The following is a 20472-nucleotide window of genomic DNA, read 5'->3' on the forward strand; positions in this document are numbered from 1 at the left end:
GGTGCACATTATAATATACGGAGTACTATGAGGTGTATTATACTAAACAAGCAAAATGCAGCATAGTCATCAAGTGATTGGATTATTTATGTGGGAACAGAAATCCTTGTTCTCAGCAGCACATCGCCGGTGTAAACTGTAGAAGTGCTACTGATAACATACTTTATGGTGATCTGTTAGTGATCTATTAGGGTACGTGCACACGTAGAATCGTCCACTGTGGATTTTTCCACAGTGGATTTGATAAATCTGCAGGGCAAAAACGTTGCGTTTTTGCTGCAGACTTATCGCGGATTTACCGCTCGTGTAGCGGCCTGAACTCAGCGCTTGTAAATAACACCGAATGTGTGATGTGCAATATGTGAGCATTTGGGCCGGGCCCCATTTTAAACTTTTGCCCAGGGCCCCACTTTGCCTAAAACCGGCCCTGGTCACACGGAAAGTCACTATGACTTTAGTCTCTTGGTTCTTGCAGTCATGTAACCCAGCAACAACACCGACAAGTCGCAAAAATGAGTTAACCCTTTAGTTGCGGGTGTCACATCCCCGGCAGTGCGGACACTCTGGGCAGGACGCGGCTGTCACCTGGGTAATAGGTGACACGCGCCCATCACTTAGCGGAGAGTGACAGGTTCAGCTGGAACCAATCAGGCGTGTGATGGGCGTGGTCAGTATGCTCGGCCCCGCCTCCGCCTCGCAGCAGGACGCGCCGGGATCGTCATTCCCTATGTTGCTGCTCGCCGCCGCTGCACCTGCATAGCTCCATCGTGCCGGCCGGGCTCCGGCTGCTGTGACCGCTGCTGCCCGCGGATGGCACGGCTGTAGCTACTATGCCCTGAGCAGTGACAGCAGCAGCGTCTTCCTATTCCATGGGAGTCTGGAGGACATCTTCTCTGCACGAGCACAAGCAGAAGGAGAATTAGCAATTACCAGGAGCAGCTCCGGCTATAACAAGGCGGCAGCCATGCCCGCAGGAAGCAGCGAGCCCGAGAGTGCCCTCAGCTACCAGGTAAGCAGCACGGTGCCTGCATGCCCCCTCTGTGCAGAGCTGGGGGTGGCACCAGGGAGAGATGCTGGCAACGGGTCTCCAGGCTGTGCATCATCCTGCCACGCAGAAATGTGTGCTGCAAGCCTATTACAGGGGCAGAGGGCAGGGGAGATGAGGCTAGGGCCATGTGTAGAGTCAGGCATGTGGGCAGGGGTGATGTGGGTAGGGTCGTGTGTACAGTGGGGCATGTGGGTAGTGCAGTGGGCAGCCGTGATGTGTACAGGGGACAGTGGGGCATGTGGGCAGGGGTGATGAGGGTAAAGTAGAGGTGGGCAGTGAGGCATGTGGGTATGGGGCATGTGGGCAGGGGTGATCTGTACTGTGGGCAGAGGTGATGTGTACAGTGGGGCATGTGAGCAGGGGTGATGAGGGTAGAGGTGATGTCACAGTGGGACATGTGGGCAGGGGTGATCTGTACTGTGGGCAGAGGTGATGTGTGCAATGGGGCATGTGGGTATGGGTGATGAGGGTAGAGGTGATGTCACAGTGGGGCATGTGGGCAGGGGTGATCTGTACTGTGGGCAGAGGTGATGTGTACAGTGGGGCATGTGGGTATGGGTGATGAGGGTAGAGGTGATGTCACAGTGGGGCATGTGGGCAGGGGTGATGAGGGTAGAGGTGATGTCACAGTGGGGCATGTGGGTATGGGTGATGAGGGTAGAGGTGATGTCACAGTGGGGCATGTGGGCAGGGGTGATCTGTACTGTGGGCAGAGGTGATGTGTGCATTGGGGCATGTGGGTATGGGTGATGAGGGTAGAGGTGATGTCACAGTGGGACATGTGGGCAGGGGTGATCTGTACTGTGGGCAGAGGTGATGTGTACAGTGGGGCATGTGGGTATGGGTGATGAGGGTAGAGGTGATGTCACAGTGGGGCATGTGGGCAGGGGTGATGAGAAATCGGGTCCTGTACTGAGAGGATCAGTAAGTACTGCAGTGCAGACGCTGGGCACTGTGGGCAGTGAGATGTGCAGACACAATGCCCTGCTTTGTGTGGGACCTTCAGAGATGCCCACTCTTGTTTTCCTGCCAGTGCGATCCATTTTGATGACGCTGCCTGCTTCCTAGTCAATATGGAGAATAAATCCCAGAAAGTGATCTAGAAGCCGCCCCATGTACAGGATTTGGTTGTTTCCTAATTGTCATGTTGTATGCTGTTTTGTTGGCGGCCATGGCACCCTGCTTCAGGTGTGGGCATACTCTGCAGGTCCACTGTTGGTGCTGGGGATGAGCTGGGGGCATGTTCTGTACACGGCGGCCTGTGCGTTCCTCTTGGTAATGTCACCTTGTGTGGAGGTCATTGGAGAGCCCGGTGTTGTCGCTCTCTGTGCTGCAGGAGATGTCTCTTCACAGATGGAGAGCTTGTGCGGAACAAAGCCCACCTGACCTGTTTTGTTACCAGGGGTCTGCATATTGCCTGCTGTTCCTGTCACTAGATAGCCAAGCAGACATGATGGTGGTGATGTCCCCTTAGGCCAGGTTGTTTATCTCCCATACCAAGCCACATGTCCCCCACTCCGGCCTCAGGTTGTCCTTTGTGGATAAGACCACCCTGGTACATTGTTCCCGAGTGTACAGCAAGTCCTAGTCCGCTCCATGAAATGGTTTCCACACGGACCTGCTGGCTCTCTGCTTTATTGGCCACTTCAGGAATCTTTCTTCAAGGACTCTTAGGTTTTTGCTTTGTTTCCAGATGATAATTGCCCTCGTTTGCATTAGATGGATGGATGTGTATATAATGTATCTAAATATACTCGTTCTGCTGGAGTTCAGTGATAACAAATGGACTGCTTTGTTATTGGCCATTTTTATGGGACCACATAATGGCCAGAAATACTACATAGCTTAATATTCCTGATTATCATAAGGTTATGACAATTTATGGCTCATATCATGGAAACAAATGTTTCCGGCAGTTTAATTGGGATATTAAGACTGTTCTCCATCTTGTGTTCTTCATCACAACATAACTTTTTATGCTGAAGCTCAGTCTGAAATTGAACAGCTTGCAATGGTGGCCAATGCTTCATGCTATCTATATCTCGAACCTTTGTAATGGCAGCAAAATATCATGTGATTTTGGTTCAGTTGAATTGTTTTGGGGGCTCACACAAAGGGCGTGTATACTAAGCTGTTTTCCAGCCCACTGCATGGCACTTTAAGAGGCCACCAAGCGCAATGTCACTCGCTTAGTTTAGTAATATTAGGCCAGCTATGAGAACCCCCATATGTTTAAGTCCTGATACCAGGATTCTGTTAAAATGGTCATCTCAACATAGAACTTTTAAAAATACTAAATGTTTATATAATACTAGATTGTGGCCCGATTCTAACGCATCGGGTTTTCTAGAATATGCATGTCCCCGTAGTATATGGACAATGATGATTCCAGAATTCGCGGCAGACTGTGCCCGTCGCTGATTGGTCGAGGCAACCTTTATGACATCGTCGCCATGGCAACCATTATGACATCTATGTCGATACTGTGCCTGTCGCTGAATCAGAAACGTGGGATTTCTACATCCTTTATGACATCATCGTCGCTGTGCCCGTTGCTGATTGGTCGAGGCCTGGCGGCCTCGACCAATCAGACGCGGGATGTCTACGTCCTTTATGACATCATCGTCGCTGGCGGCCTCGACCAATCAGAGACGCGGGATTTCCAGGACAGACAGACAGACGGAAAAACCCTTAGACAATTATATATATAGATGTGCCTAAGCTGAGCTCACACATCTGTTTTTTTTTTATTTTTTTCCTATGCATAAAGTAAAAGTTCACAAGGGGCTTGGATCTGTTAGAGTACGCTTACATGGTGCACTTGTACCAACTGGAAGCAGAAGACCGCTTCTTGAAATTGCCCGCGTTGTTTATCTTTAAGACCTCCTTCTCACAACCTGGTGATTCCTGCCCAGGAAAAATCAGTACTGGTGAGATCTGATGTTCATGTCCATGTGCCATCCGTATGTACTGATGTGACATCCATATATCTGTTTGCTGTCCGTGTGACACGTTCCGGTGCCTGGGAAAAGCAGTGCAGTTAGCTGTTCCCAGGTGCCGCATGCTGAAGGCAGTTCTTATCGTTGTCACCTGGTCTCCCTGAGATTAGGATGACCAGGCAACAATGATGGAAGTTGTATTCAGTAGCCTCTGTGTACCTCCTGTGTAAAATTAAGAATTAAATAAAAAGAAAATTGGCTTGGGTTCCTACCTAAAAAAGCAAAACATAATGAACAACCATATTCCTCACTTGACCGACAAGAAGATAATACTCCGATGCCCATGTCCCCTGTAAAACACCAGAAATAATAACTATATTCCTCACCTGTCCCGACGAGAAGGTAATCCATACAGTCCCATGCCGTAATCCATCTCTGCTACATCTGGATTTCAAACTGAACAGTGGCATGATGCGACCGTCCAGTCTGAAATCCAGAAGACAATGAGCTGCTGAGAGCGCATCTTCAGTGACATGCGGTGACATCATAGAGATTACCGCCGGTCACTGAAGCTGCGGTTCCCACTGGCAGCTCATTGTGAGTGGCCTGATGAACTGCGGTGACCTCAATTAGATCACTGCTAGCACCGTGAGAATTTTTGTTGTGTTCGAAAAATTTGTTTGAGTGTCTGTGGTTGCATGTCTTGCGGCTGTTCGACGCCGCAACACATGCAGCGATTGCCTGTTTTTTAGGCAATTCAGGCATCGGTGTGGGTGAAAGGGAAGCCAGGGGGTTAGTCGTGGCTGAGGGTGGCTGTACAGGCACACCCTGGTCATCCATCTCATAAACATATAGTCCCTTCTATGGTGCACTTGGTGGTCCAATTACTTGCACATTAGGGTCCTTCTCGGTCTGCTACCATCTTCATGCTGCCATGTATTCCTCCACCACCAAGTGACTATCAGCCCATAGGCCTTGGACGGCCTGGCTTCCAGCTTGAAAGTTGGGGGACACAACTGCCCTGTCCTGGCTCTCAGCCTTCTCTGACTAGCTTCAGGAAGTTCCCCCAGCTTACGCCCATTTGGCCCCTTTTAACTAACTAGATCCTATTGTTATATCTAACTCTTAGGCCGGAGTCACACTACAGCGATATATACGACCGAGTCTCGCAGGTTAAAAACAAGCTCTGGCTCCGGCACTCCGGAGTGGAGCGTGCGGCTCCATGTATTGCTATGCGACCGCACGCTCCGCTCTGGAGTGCCGGTGCCAAAGCTTGGTTTTAACCTGCGAGTCTCGGCCGTATCTCGCTGTGTGTGATCCCGGCCTTATTGTGCCCCCCTCTTCCCCAGAGGGCTAAAACTGTATCTCACTCTTTTTCCACATCTACACAATACAGGGGGAAAAAAATAAATAAATATATATATATATATATATATATATATATATATATATATATATATATATATATATATATATATATATATATTCAGCACATTACATAGTATAGCAATTTTAAAATACACGTACCACATATCGGACATACACAATATAACAGCATTATAAGACATATTAAAAGTACCAGCTTCTCAGAGGTGTAGAAACACGGGCGAGAGAAGTGGGGCACAAACCTGTCCTTGTACACCCCTTACACGGGTCAAAGGAAAAAATTCCTGTTACGCCAGTGACCCGCACTGGGCCAGCAGGATGCCTTTGGAGACGTGAGAGGAGCAGGCACCACGGCGCATGCACGCAGTGCAACAGCCATCTCGACTTGGGGGCGGGGGGCCTTTAAGGTGGGGACAAATATTAACCAACATACATGGTAAATATATAGAAAATACAAGTATGTTAGCAAAGAATAACAGTCACTAATATACATACTCCACGGGAAAAACGATAAGACAAGAGACATGGCATGAGAATATAAAGAGACAATATCCTAGGGTCTATGACCGACGTGTGTAATTGCTGGTATCCAAGATGATCCTCCAAATGCCATCTGTGGATGTCACAATGCAATGAGGAAAGGGGGAAGGAAAGAATATGGAAGAGGTGGATGGGAAGGGAAAGGGGGGAGAAGAAAGCGCAGGGTGTTCCTTCAGCAAAATGGAAAGGTCTCCATCAAATAAGTGCAGGAATGAAGTACTAAATAATAAATGCAATTATAATCATGAACAACATACAGTATTAAAATAAGAGAGAGGATGAATACGTTCATCAACATCTTTTATAACAAGAAGACAAAGGACAATTTTTCATTAAGGCCGTGAGGGGATGTGGTTCCCAGGGAGACGATCCAGCGACACTCAAGCTGTACCAGGACGCCTTTGAGATCACCACTTCTGATTCTGCAATGCACCCAATCCATGCCGCGTGTTTGTAATGTGGCCAGGTTGCAGTCATGGCACAGCTTGAAATGCCTAGGGATCGTCTTCAAGTCTGAGATGTCAATCGTGTTTCTGGCTGCCATAATGTCCCTCATATGCTCCGTTGCCCTAATACGGAACTCCCATGAAGAGAGCTCTATATAAATTAGATTGCAAGTGCATGTGGCATTGTAGACAACATGAATAGTACCACATGTAATGTAGCACGTAATCCAGTAGTCCCTACTCTCATCAGTCAAGAGGAGAAGGAGGTGGCACTTGTGATATTTCTACATGCCACACAAGATTCACAGGGATAACAACCCCACCTCTCTCTCCCAGTGCTAAAAGGGTTAGAGGGGTTGGCCACATAGTGACTCCTAACCAGTAGGTCCTTTAGTTTCTGGCAGTGAGGAGCAGGCGGTCGGGTAAAATTTGATTGAGGATAGGCTGTTTGAGTATCGACCAGTTTGTCTGTAAGACCTGGTGGATATTCTGCCACTGATTGTTATAGATCGAAATTAACCTAAAAAGTGGGTCTTTCTTAACACTGGTCGGTATTCTACTGAGCAGCTGGTCACGTGAAGCCCTCCTGGCACGAAGATGACCTCTTTTATGCTCCTGTTACTGTAACAACGTTCGTGAAACCTCGTATAGACGTCGCAAACCTGACCTTCAAAGATCTCATCCGATGAACAAACCCTTTTCATCCTCAAAAACTGTCCAGTCGGGACAGCTTCTATAGTCGAGGATGTATGTGCAGATGTTACATGTAGTAGAGCATTGACTGATGTTTCTTTCTGGAAAACATCAGTCTGGATGGTACGTGTAGCATCTACTATGATTTTCATGTTTAAAAATTCCATCTCTGTCAAGGCAATTTTATACATCATTATGTTGCGTTTATTCTAGCTCAGTTCATGGATGAAATCACAAAGGCCCGGCTCACAACCCTGCCATATGATGAATATGTCATCAATATATCTGTACAAGCACTGTGCCTTGGATTCGGCGCATGCAAAATTCCCGAAAATCACCTTCTCCCACTGGCCATCGCAGTTTGGCGTTGTCGAAGGAAAAACGGTCCTTAAAAGTAAAGAAATTGTGTCAACACAAAATGTAAGAGTTCTAGGACCAACAAACTCCACGGCCTCTAGTCCATCCAGGTGTCTGATGCTCATATATAATTACTCCATGGGGTGCAAATAATGTTCTATAAATTTACAGACTGGGTCGCATAGCCCTTCATTGTCGGAGACAACCAGACGTCCTGGGGGAACAGTGGGGTCCTTCTGGATCTTCGGTGAAAGGTACGGACTACCGGATTCTTGACCCATAGGCCCTCACAAATCTTTTTGGAGATGATGCCCTGTGTAAAAGCCCTATCAATAATCTCATATAAAGTTCTCGAGAGCTTATCTACTGGATTCTGTGGGAATCAAACGTATGCCTCACGATCTTTCAGTTGGCAAAAGGATTCCTTTTTGTACATCACTGTTGGCCAGATGACCACATTTCCCCCCCGCCTTACCCGCCGCTTTGATGACTACGTTATGTATTGACTTAAGTTCATAAGCGCGCTGCACTGTGCTCTAGTGCGATTGACCCATATTTTGTTACTAGGGATTGTTTTAAGGTCCTCTATAACTAATTTATTGAATATCTCTATTTGTAGGCATAGGGAAAGGGGGGGGGGGATGTGGTAGATATAGGCACAACAGAGGTAGGAAAGGTACCTCTAGAAGTAGGAGAGCTTTCACTCTCAAGTTCCTCCAGAATAGATAGGGGCTCCCGTTCCATTGTTGTGTTAAGGTTATCACTAGTTAAGCGAATATGTTCGGGTTCCCTCTTATTCGGCAATGTTTGTTGGGTTTTCCATGCATGTGCTGTGACAGTGACACAGCCGCGACACATGCAGCTGCGGCGCTGATCAGCCGGCACGTTTCAGGAAGCCAGGTTCCCTCTGCGGCTTATTCGGTAAGCACTATAGCTTGCCGAATAAAAGGGAACCTGAACATACTTAACTCTAGTTATCAGCACCTGCTGATTTCGTGTGCAATTTGCGTAAAACGACCTTCCTCAAGAATAATTGGAGATCCTTCATAGCTGAAAAAAAAAAGTTGAAGATATTTGTAGGAACAAAGGTCAAACCCAAACTGAGAACCTCTATCTGGGCCCTGGATAATGTATGGTTGGACAGGTTTATTTCCTGTAAGTTATTCCTTGCCTTGGGTTTTTTCTCCATTGATTGAGGGGGGAGTCAGTTTCCTCTTAATATGAGCTTTACCCTTCTTGATAACATGTCTTCCCAGTCCCAATCTCTGGTTGTGACAGAAACCAGAATGGTTGCTAGTAGATGACTACTCATCAATACATGATGCGGATGAGAATGAGTTGCGGTGAATTTTGGGTGTAGCTTGATTAGGTCCCTGTTTTTTTTTTTTTTCCCTCCACCTGTAGACTCGGTTACTTGCGAAATCTCACATATCTCTCTGATATTGGCATCTAAAACGAAGAAATATCTCCTCCCACTTCAAGAAATCACCGTCAAGTTCCTTATTGAGTTTAGATGCTGCCTCTGTAGTTAGCTTGCTCACAAGGCTATCATGAATGGAGACTATCTCAGTCTCCACTTCTCTTAGAGACGTTTCATTTAACTTAATCAGTAAATCCATATAGCCCTAGAAAACTTGGAGAGGTCCTCCCACTGTTATTTGTAAATTTTCAGCGTCAATCGTGAATGAGGGAAACACCTGAATGCAGAGGCCTCTGGGTATAAGACCTCTGGCTATATGCTGCTCAAGAAACACCTTATTCCACCACATCCATGTTTTTCTGTTTGAGTTTAGTGACCGAATCCTCCTTATCTCTTGAGTTAAAAACCACAAATGGGTCCTCATCAAACACCTCATCTAATTTTGTGGGCCACGTTTTCTCACGTGATCTGTGATCCATGTGGTCAGGTTGAAATGCTGTGAAAATACACTGAATAAATTTAGATTTAACAAAAACTGACATTCCGGATACACATGTATAAACAAAGTCTCGACCAAGGGGAGAATGAACAATATACAAGCACCTTATCCGTGCACGTTCGACCATCACTATTGAGCACCTTTTCAGACGGATTCCAGATTGAATTTGCCTGAACAATACACCATATGCACATATCCTAAAAGATGACTAGGTACCATCACCACCTACATCCAGCGCAAGACACTTCATGGTCTGTGCTGATACAAGAAGAGGAGATGTCACTGTTCCACTAGCAACAGGACCACTGCAGCACCAGCAGACACAGGCAGAAAAGGGCCCGTGTGCAAGAACACTATATATTGGCCCTTTGCAGCCCAAGTGCTCCTAAAAATGCAAAAGTGCATCTGCTTTGGCATTAGAAATGGGCTCCCTTACCTCCTGGGTCCTTGTGTGGCCGCACAGGTTGCACCAGTGATGTGTCTGCACCTGCACTGCAGCTTGTGATTGGCTGCAGTGGTCAGGTGGCTTGAGTAAGACATGATCATCATATGTATTTGTTTTATATGTATACACCATAATCATAGTTAGGTAAGATAATTAGGGAACTAAGAATAAGATGTGTACATGTGATGGCAAGAGGTAGCACAGGTGAATGTGTCAATTGACAACTGTTTACAACAAAGAAAAGAATTGACTATAGGGTTAAATTATGGGCTCAATTTCATTTTTGCATTTTCCCGTTTTTTTTGGTCTAGTTTTTGATGTTTTTCATTTGCGCCTTATTCTTTTTTTAACCCCTTTACCCCCAAGGGTGGTTTGCACTTTAATGACCGGGCCAATTTTTACAATTCTGACCACTGTCCCTTTATGAGGTTATAACTCTGGAACGCTTCAACGGATCCCAGTGAATCTGACATTGTTTTCTCGCGACATATTGTACTTCATGACAATGGTAAAAATTATTTGATAGTACCTGCGTTTATTTGTTAAAAAACGGAAATTTGGCGAAAATTATGAATATTTCGCAATTTTCCAACTTTGAATTTTTATGCAATTAAATCACAGAGATATGTCACACAAAATACTTAATAAGTAACATTTCCCACATGTCTACTTTACATCAGCACAATTTTGGAACCAAAATTTTTTTTTGTTAGGGAGTTAAAAGTTGACCAGCAATTTCTCATTTCTACAACACCATTTTTTTTTTAGGGACCACATCTCATTTGAAGCCATTTTGAGGGGTCTATATGATAGAAAATACCCAAGTGTGACACCATTCTAAAAACTACACCCCTCAAGGTGCTCAAAACCACATTCAAGAAGTTTATTAACCCTTCTGGTGCTTCGCAGGAATTTTTTGAATGTTTAAATAAAAATGAACATTTAACTTTTTTTCACAAAAAATTTAATTCAGCTTCAATTTGTTTTATTTTACCAAGGGTAACAGGAGAAAATGGACCCCAAACATTGTTGTACAATTTGTCCTGAGTACGCCAATACCCCACATGTGGGGGTAAACCACTGTTTGGGCGCATGGCACAGCTCGGAAGCGAAGGAGCGCCATTTGACTTTTCAATGCAAAATTGACTGGAATTGAGATGGGACGCCATGTTTCGTTTGGAGAGCCACTGATGTGCCTAAACATTGAAACCCCCCACAAGTGACACCATTTTGGAAAGTAGACCCCCTAAGGAACTTATCTAGAGGTGTGGTGAGCACTTTGACCCACCAAGTGCTTCACAGAAGTTTATAATGTAGAACCGTAAAAATAAAAAATCATATTTTTCACAAAAATTATCTTTTCGCCCCCAATCTTTTATTTTTCCAAGGGTAAGAGAAGAAATTGGACCCCAAAAGTTGTTGTACAATATGACCTGAGTACGCTGATACCCCATATGTGGGGATAAACCACTGTTTGGGCGGATGGGAGAGCTCGGAAGGGAAGGAGCGCCGTTTGACTTTTCAATGCAAAATTGACAGGAATTGAGATGAGACGCCATGTTGCGTTTGGAGAGCCACTGATGTGCCTAAACATTGAAACCCCCCACAAGTGACACCATTTTGGAAAGTAGACCCCCTAAGGAACTTATCTAGATGTGTGGTGAGCGCTTTGACCCACCAAGGGCTTCACAGAAGTTTATAATGGAGAGCCGTAAAAATAAAACAAAAATTTTTTCCACAAAAATTATTTTTTAGCCCCCAGTTTTGTATTTTCCCGAGGGTAACAGGAGAAATTGGACCCCAAAATTTGTTGTCCAATTTGTCCTGAGTGCGCTGATACCCCATATGTGGGGGAGGGGGGAACCACTATTTGGGCGCATGGGAGGGCTCGGAAGGGAAGGAGCTCCATTTGGAATGCAGACTTAGATGGAATGGTCTGCAGGTGTCACATTGCATTTGCAGAGCCCCTAATGTACCTAAACAGTAGAAACCCCCCACAAGTGACCCCATATTGGAAACTAGACCCCCCCACAAACTTATCTAGATGTGTTGTGAGAACTTTGAACCCCCAAGTGTTTCACTACAGTTTATAACGCAGAGCCGTAAAAATAAAAAATCTTTTTTTTCCCACAAAAATTATTTTTTAGCCCCCAGTTTTGTATTTTCCCAAGGGTAACAGGAGAAATTGGACCCCAACAGTTGTTGTCCTATTTGTCCTGAGTATGCTGATACCCCATATGTTGGGGTAAACCCCTGTTTGGGCACACGGGAGAGCTCGGAAGGGAAGAAGCACTGTTTTACTTTTTCAACGCAGAATTGGCTGGAATTGAGATCAGACGCCATGTCGCTTTTGGAGAGCCCCTGATGTGCCTAAACAGTGGAAACCCCCCAATTATAACTGAAACCCTAATCCAAACACTCCCCTAACCCTAATTCCAACGTTAACCCTAACCACACCTCTAACCCTGACACACCCCTAACCCTAATCCCAACCCTATTCCCAACTGTAAATGTAATCTAAACCCTAACTGTAACTTTAGCCCCAACCCAAACTGTAGCCCTAACCCTAGCCCTAACCCTAGCCCTAGCCCTAATGGGAAAATGGAAATAAATACATTTTTTTAATTTTTCCCTAACTAAGGGGGTGATGAAGGGGGGTTTGATTTACTTTTATAGTGGGTTTTTTAGCGGATTTTTATGATTGGCAGCCGTCACACACTGAAAGACGCTTTTTATTGCAAAAAATATTTTTTGCGTTACCACATTTTGAGAGCTATAATTTTTCCATATTTTGGTCCACAGAGTCATGTGAGGTCTTGTTTTTTGCGGGACGAGTTGACGTTTTTATTGGTAACATTTTCGGGCACGTGACATTCTTTGATCGCTTTTTATTCCGATTTTTGTGAGGCAGAATGACCAAAAACCAGCTATTCATGAATTTCTTTTGGGGGAGGCGTTTATACCGTTCCGCGTTTGGTAAAATTGATAAAGCAGTTTTATTCTTCGGGTCAGTACGATTACAGCGACACCTCATTTATATCATTTTTTTATGTTTTGGCGCTTTTATACGATAAAAACTATTTTATAGAAAAAATAATTATTTTGTTATCGCTTTATTCTCAGGACTATAACTTTTTTATTTTTTTGGTTTTGATGCTGTATGGCGGCTCGTTTTTTGCGGGACAAGATGACGCTTTCAGCGGTACCATGGTAATTTATATCTGTCCTTTTGATCGCGTGTTATTCCACTTTTTGTTCGGCGGTATGATAATAAAGCGTTGTTTTTTGCCTCGTTTTTTTTTTCTTACGGTGTTTACTGAATGGGTTAACTAGTGGGCCAGTTTTATAGGTCGGGCCGTTACGGACGCGGCGATACTAAATATATGTACTTTTATTGTTTTATTTTATTTAGATAATGTATTTATGGGAGAAATGTATTTATGGGAATAATATTTTTTTTTTTCATTATTTAGGAATATTTTTTTTAATTTTTTTTTACATTTGGAAATTTTTTTTTTAACTTTTTTACTTTGTCCCAGAGGGGGACATCACAGATCAGTGATCTGACAGTGTGCACAGCACTCTGTCAGATCACCGATCTGATAGCAGTGCAGGCTGCTTCACAGTGCCTGCTCTGAGCAGGCTCTGTGAAGCCACCTCCCTCCCTGCAGGACCCGGATCCGCGGCCATCTTGGATCCGGGTCTGGAGCAGGCAGAGAGGGAGGTAAGACCCTCGCAGCAACGCGATCACATCGCGTTGCAGCGGGGGGCTAAGGGAAGCCCGCAGGGAGCCCCCTCCCTGCGCGATGCTTCCCTGCACCGCCGGCACATCGCGATCATCTTTGATCGCGGTGTGCCAGGGGTTAATGTGCCGGGGGCGGTCCGTGACCGCTCCTGGCACATAGTGCCGGATGTCAGCTGTGATAGGCAGCTGACACCCGGCCGCGATCGGCCGCGCTCCCCCCGTGAGCGCCGCCGATCGCGCTGGACGTACTATCCCGTCCGTGGTCATAGGGGCCCACCCCACCTCGACGGGATAGTACGTCCGATGTCAGAAAGGGGTTAAATTTGCGCCCATTTTTTAAACCCCTTAGTGACCAGCCATAGGTCTTTTTACTGACCTGAGCTATAAGGGAATAGCGCCCCCTATGGGTGAAAATGCAGCAGCTGTACACTACTGTATATCTGACACCCTGATGCATCAGCCACAATCTGTGCTGACATCCACCATGGCCGTTTAACCCCTTTGATGCTGCTGTAAATAATGACTATGGCATCCATATCGGGGACTCCAGATTTAACCCCATCGGCACCCTGAGATTGTGACACTGGTCACGATGTTTGCCATCGCAATTCACAGCCAAATGATGGCCTTAGAGTTTGCCCGCTGTAGTGATCTGTTCAGAAGTTACCAACAATTAGGTGGCACAAATATTTTTTCTTTCCTGTCATTCCACTTTGCATTAGTTCCTGAAAAGCACCTGAACGGTTAATAAACTACCTGACAGCAATTGTGAATCTTTTGAGGGGCACTGTTTTTAAAATGGCATCACTCATGGGGGGGGTTTTCAAATGCGTGCGGTAATCTGTAGATCGAGAAAGTAGAAAAATGTTATTAGTAACTATTAGCAAAGTTTCTTCATTTTTTAATTATGTACATTTTTTATTGAATTCGTCTGTAAACAAGAAAGTAAAATAAGTGAGCAGAAGTGTCTTAATTTTTAGCAGATGGAGAGAAAAATTAGTCGCAAATATGTATCCTTCAAAGGGAACCTGTCACCCCCAAAATGGAAGGTGAGCTAAGCCCACCAGCATCAGGGGCTTATCTGCAGCATTCTGGAATGCTGTAGATAAGCCCCCGATGTATCCTGAAAGATAAGAAAAAAAAGTTAGATTATACTCACCCAGGGGCGGTCCTGCTGCAGTTCTGGTCCGATGGGCGGCGCGGTCCGGTCCGGGGCCTCCTATCTTCTTATGATGACGTCCTCTTCTTGTCTTCACACTGTAGCTCCAGCGCAGGCGTACTTTGTCTGCCCTGTTGAGGCCAGAGCACAGTACTGCAGTGCGCAGGCGCCGGGAAAGATCAGAGAGGGCCGGTGCCTGCGCACTGCAGTACTTTGCTCTGCCCTCACCAGGGCAGACACAGTACACTTGCGCCGGAGCATGAATACAAGAAGAGGACGTCATCGTAAGAAGATGGGAGGCCTCGGACCAGATCGCGACACCTATCGGACCGGACCACAGCTACACACTGAATGGAATTGTGCTTTGCAGCTCTGTCCTTTGTACTCACTTCTGGAGGCTGCCAAAGCTAATTATAGCTGATTAGTGTTGTTTTTGCCAAATCTTTCCTTATTACCTAAATGAAAGGTAGGTCAGCAATTTGCATATTCTCTTTAAGGGTATGTGCACTCTTTGCGGATTTGGCCCTGCGGATCCGCAGCAGATTTCCATGCGATGTACAGTACCATGTAAACCTATGGAAAGCAAAAACCGCTGCACACATGCTGCAGAAAATTCTGCACAGAAACTCAGCAGTTTATTTTCCGCAGATGTCAATTCTTTGTGTGGAAACGCAGCTTTTCTGCACCTATTGAGTAAGGCAAATCCGCACATCAAAAAACGCAAGACAATCCGCAAGAAATCCACATCAATTCCGCATTAAATCTGCAACCATTTTGGCCTGCGTTTTCTGCCCAGAGATGCGGATTCTGTGCAGAAATATCTGCAGCCAAATCCGCAACGTGTGCACATACCCTCATATTCAGGCATCCTTTTAGTCCCCAAAAGTCAATAAACAGAATAGGAGAAGGAGGATGCAACTGCAACGTAATTTTTTTCTCTGTCGGCAAGGCTTCATGAGAGGAGAGTAGCAGGGGTGAGAGTTATCATTCATTTCTGGTGTGGAGCGTACATCACATGGGAAGAGCCTGCCCAATATGGAGAGAGAAAATCTGCAATACATCCAGTATACACTACCGTTCAAAAGTTTAGGGTCACTTATAAATTTCCTTATTTTTGAAAGAAAAGCACAGTTTTTTTCCAATGAAGCTAACATTAAGGCTGTGTGCACACGTTGCGTTTTTTTCGCGGGTTTTTCGTGGTTTTTCCCGATAAAACCGCAAAAAAAACGCATACAATAAGCATCCCATCATTTAGAATGAATTCCGCATGTTTTGTGCACATGATGCGTTTTTTTCCGTGAAAAAAACGCATCGCGGCAAAAAACGCAGCATGTTCATTAATTTTCCGTCTTTTTTGCGGATTTCCCACTCCAAAATGCATTGGGAAGTGTCCGGAAAAAAACGCGGCAAAAACGCGTCAAAAGCGCGGCAAAAACACATGCGGTTTTCTTGCGAATTTCTTGCAGAAAATGTCCGGAATTCTCAGGAATTTTCTGCGAGAAATCCTGAACATGTGCACATAGCCTAAATGATTCAGAAATACACTCTATATATTGCTGATGTGGTAAATGACTATTCTAGCTGCAAAATGTCTGGTTTGTAATGCAATACCTTCATAGGTGTGTAGAGGTGTATAGAGGCCCATTTCCAACAACCATCACTCCAGTGTTCTTATGGTACTTTAGTGTTTGCTAACTGTGTAAGAAGGCTAATGGATGGTTAGAATACCCTTGAAAACCCTTGTCAAGTATGTTAGCACAGCTGAAAGCAGTTTGGCTGATTAGAGATCCTATAAACCTGACCTTCCTTTGAGTTAAGGTACCTTCACACTCAGCGACGCTGCAGCGATACCGACAACGATGTCGATCGCTGCAGCGTCGCTGTTTGGTCGCTGGAGAGCTGTCACACAGACAGCTCTCCAGCGACCAATGATCCCGAGGTCCCCGGGTAACCAGGGTAAACATCGGGTTACTAAGCGCAGGGCCGCGCTTAGTAACCCGATGTTTACCCTGGTTACCAGCGTAAAAGTAAAAAAAACAAACAGTGCTTCTCTGCACTCCTCCTGCACTGGCTGTGAGCACAGCGGCCGGAAAGCAGAGCGGTGACATCACCGCTCTGCTTTCCGGCTGACCGACGCTCACAGCCAGTGCAGGAGGAGTGCAGAGAAGCAGAGCGCCGGGGACAGACAGCGGTAGGTAAGTATGTAGTGTTTTTTTTTTTTTTACTTTTACGCTGGTAACCAGGGTAAACATCGGGTTACTAAGCGTGGCCCTGCGCTTAGTAACCCGATGTTTACCCTGGTTACCAGTGAAGACATCGCTGGATCGGTGTCACACACGCCGATCCAGCGATGTCAACGGGAAGTCCAGCGACAAAATAAAGTTCTGGACTTTCCTCAGCGACCAACGATCTCCCAGCAGGGGCCTGATCGTTGGTCGCTGTCACACAGAACGATTTCCTTAACGATATCGTTGCTACGTCACAAAAAGCAACGATATAGTTTACGATATCGTTATGTATGAAGGTACCTTTACGGTAGTTGAGAATCTGGAGCATTACATTTGTTGGTTCCATTAAACCCTCAAAATGGCCAGAAAAAAAAGAACTTCCATGTGAAACTCGACTGTCTATTCTTGTTCTTAGAAATGAAGGCTTTTCTATGTAAGAAATTGCCAAGAAACTGAAGATTTCCTACAACGGTGTGTACTACTCCCTTCAGAGGAGAGCACAAACAGGCTCTAACCAGAGTAGAAAGAGAGGTGAGAGGCCCCGCTGCACAACTGAGCAACAGGACAAGTGCAATAGAGTCTGTAGGTTGAGAAATCGACGCCTCACAGGTCCTCAACTGGCAGCTTCATTAAATAGTACACGCAAAACACCAATGTCAACATCTACAGTGAAGAGGTGACTCCGGGATGCTGGCCTTCAGGGCAGAGTGGCAAAGAAAAAGCCATATCTGAGACTGGGTAATAAAAGGAAAAGATTAATATGGGCAAAAGAACACAGACCTTGGACAGAGGAAGATTGGAAAAAAGGGTTATAGACAGACAAATCCAAGTTTGAGGTGTTTGGATCACACAGAAGAACATTTCTGAGATGCAGAACAACTGAAAAGATGCTGGAAGAGTGACTCACGCCATCTGTCAAGCATGGTGGAGGTAATGTGATCATCTGGGGTTGCTTTGGTGCTGGTAAAGTGGGAGATTTGTACAAGTAAAAGGGATTTTGAAAAAGGAAGGCTATCACTCCATTTTGCAACGCCATGTCATACCCTGTGGACAGCGCTTCATTGGAGCCAATTTCATCCTACAACAGGACAATGACCCAAAGCACACCTCCAAATTATGCAAGAACTATTTAGGGAAGAAGCAGGCTGCTGGTATTCTATCTGTAATGGAGCGGCCAGCACAGTCACCAGATCTCAGCCCCATTGAGCTGTTGTGGGAGCAGCTTGACCGTATGGTACCCAAAAAGTGCCCGGCAAGCCAAACCAACTTGTGGGAGGGGCTTCTGGAAGCATGGGGTGAAATTTCTCCAAATTACCTCAGAAAATTAACTGCTAGAATGCCAAAGGTCTGCAATGCTGTAATTGCGGCAAAGGGAGCATTCTTTGACGAAAGCAAAGTTTGAAGGAAAAAATTATTATTTCAAATAAAAATCTTTTTTTCGAACCTTGTCAATGTCTGGACTAGATTTTCAATTCATTTGGTAACTCATTTGATTAATAAAAGTATGAGTTACCATGGAAAACACAAAATTGTCTGGGTGACCCTAAACTTTTGAACAATAGTGTATATAACTACAGCTGCGTAGCCACCATAAAACTTAAGATTTGCACAGCTAAAGTAATTTACTATTTCCCGTTACATAAAGGAAGCAAAATGTCACTTTTACTGCATGTAGAAAATTTTCCATTAAATAAGTTTCTGGCTTGATTGTAAGCAGAGTGCGACTAAAGAGTCATGAAGGTAGAAAGAAAAATCTGCAACATTTACAATAGTAGATATATAAAATATATTTTGTGTGGGTGTACAATTTGGGTAGATATGCCATGTATTTTCTCTGCGCCAAAGATGTGGCGTCTTGCCGTTCGAGCAAAGTGGGTTTTATAGAAATCTCCTGCCCACTGTGCTTTGTTCTTGGATTAAAAAGAAAAAAAAACAACCATACTCGAAGATTTAAGAAAAATGAAAATGTATTTGTGCATGTAGCACAGTAACGTGGTGTTGGGTGTAAGCACGTGGTATCAGGGACGTTTCGACCCAAGAGACATCCTTGTGTAAGGTGCCGCTTGCGCTGTGAAAAGGGTGTGTTTCTTTGTTTGTTTGCTATTACACAATGAATATTGACCTGTGGTTCGTGTTTCAAATCCTCAACATGTCAATTTCTCTGAAGAGTACGCCGAGTTTCATGTGCGGGGTTTCCACATAGAATTGCATTAGATTCGAAAAATCCGCTGGTAAAAAATGCATGCAATCCACACCTGACTATACGAATAGAGTTTTGTCAAAGCCAAATGCCAGGCTTGACAAAAGTCTAAAAAGCAAAAAAAAAAAAAAAAAAAAGCTCTATTTAAAACATGACATACCAAAAAGAGCCAAGAAAATGCAGCATTCTATAAAAACGCATGTGAACAGAAAATCGCTTTGAAAACTGCAATGAGAAGAAAAAAACGCAAATAATCTAAATGATCTAATAGATGGAACAGTGCTGACAAAAATCTCTAATATAAAAAAACTCGCTAAATAGTCATCGTTAGGGCATGTTCATGCAAGCGTATGAAAAATCCAGAAAAGTGGGGCGATTTACTTTTCTGCCATTTTTTATAATCATTTCCAAGACCATTTACAGTTTCCTATGTTACAGAATTGCAGTATATCCATAAAAATCCGATGTTATACTGTGGCTCGATGCAGCATCAACATTTTTTTTTTTATCTTTAACCCAGGGCTGTGGAGTCGGAGTCCGTTTTGGTTGGAGTCGGTAGAAATGTACCGACTCCAACTCCAGCTTTAAAAAAAAAAATGTATTAATATTTCATAATTGAACTTTCATATGAATTTTATAAATGTTACTCAAATATATGTTCTATCAAACTATGAACAACAGTGATAGGCAGTTCAGCTGGAGATAGAGACATTTCTTACTTCTTGTGTATCACTGTTCTCCACTGCCCTTATCTAATCTTATACTTGGTTAACCTCATGCTGCCCCAACCCCCCTACTTACAATGTATGAAACTGAAAGTGAAAATGTGTTGCAAATTCTTAGTAGTAAAGCTCCTCCTCTAGACTAGATGTTTGGTGTGCGTCTTCCAAGCATCTCACAGCTGCTACTCAGAAGAGGAAGACTGTAAGAAGTATTATCCTTTCAACAAACTTTGCATCAGTTAACTGTGAGTACATGAGGAATAACCGTATTACCAAGTGGTCTGATTACTTATATGATGGTGAGAAACTGAATAAGCACTATGTTCATATTTTACAACAGTAAATTTATTGTTACGAATTGGCCATTTTTGAAGGAGTCGGAACCTGATAAAATCCAGGAGTCTGAGTCGGAGTCGCAACTGTGGCTTACCGACTCCACAGCCCTGCTTTAACCCCTATCTGACCTTGGACGGGATAGTACGTCCAAGGTCAGATCCCCTGCTTTGATGCAGGGCTCCGCAGTGAGCCCGCATCAAAGCCGGGACATGTCAGCTGTTTTGAACAGCTGACATGTGCCTGTAATAGGCGCGGGCAGAATCGCGATCTGCCCGCACCTATTAACTAGTTAAATGCCGCTGTCAAACG

At 44.7% G+C, this 20472-nt stretch overlaps 1 protein-coding gene across 2 annotated transcripts in view; it reads left to right on the plus strand.

The window, feature by feature from the left end:
• Nucleotides 1–696: 696 nt before the first annotated feature.
• Nucleotides 697–20472, plus strand: part of LOC138670889 (electroneutral sodium bicarbonate exchanger 1) — a 346456-nt gene continuing 326680 nt past the window's right edge. Inside the window, exon 1 of one of the 2 annotated variants that reach the window (XM_069758639.1) lies at nucleotides 697–1009. In XM_069758639.1, coding sequence (XP_069614740.1) covers nucleotides 965–1009 — 45 coding nt within the window. In that variant the 5' untranslated portion in view covers nucleotides 697–964. The remainder of the gene's footprint in view (nucleotides 1010–20472) is intronic. The other variant, XM_069758640.1, reaches the window with a different exon arrangement.

The sequence above is a fragment of the Ranitomeya imitator genome, chromosome 3, assembly GCF_032444005.1.
Source record: "Ranitomeya imitator isolate aRanImi1 chromosome 3, aRanImi1.pri, whole genome shotgun sequence".
NCBI classification, from domain to species: Eukaryota; Metazoa; Chordata; class Amphibia; order Anura; family Dendrobatidae; genus Ranitomeya; species Ranitomeya imitator.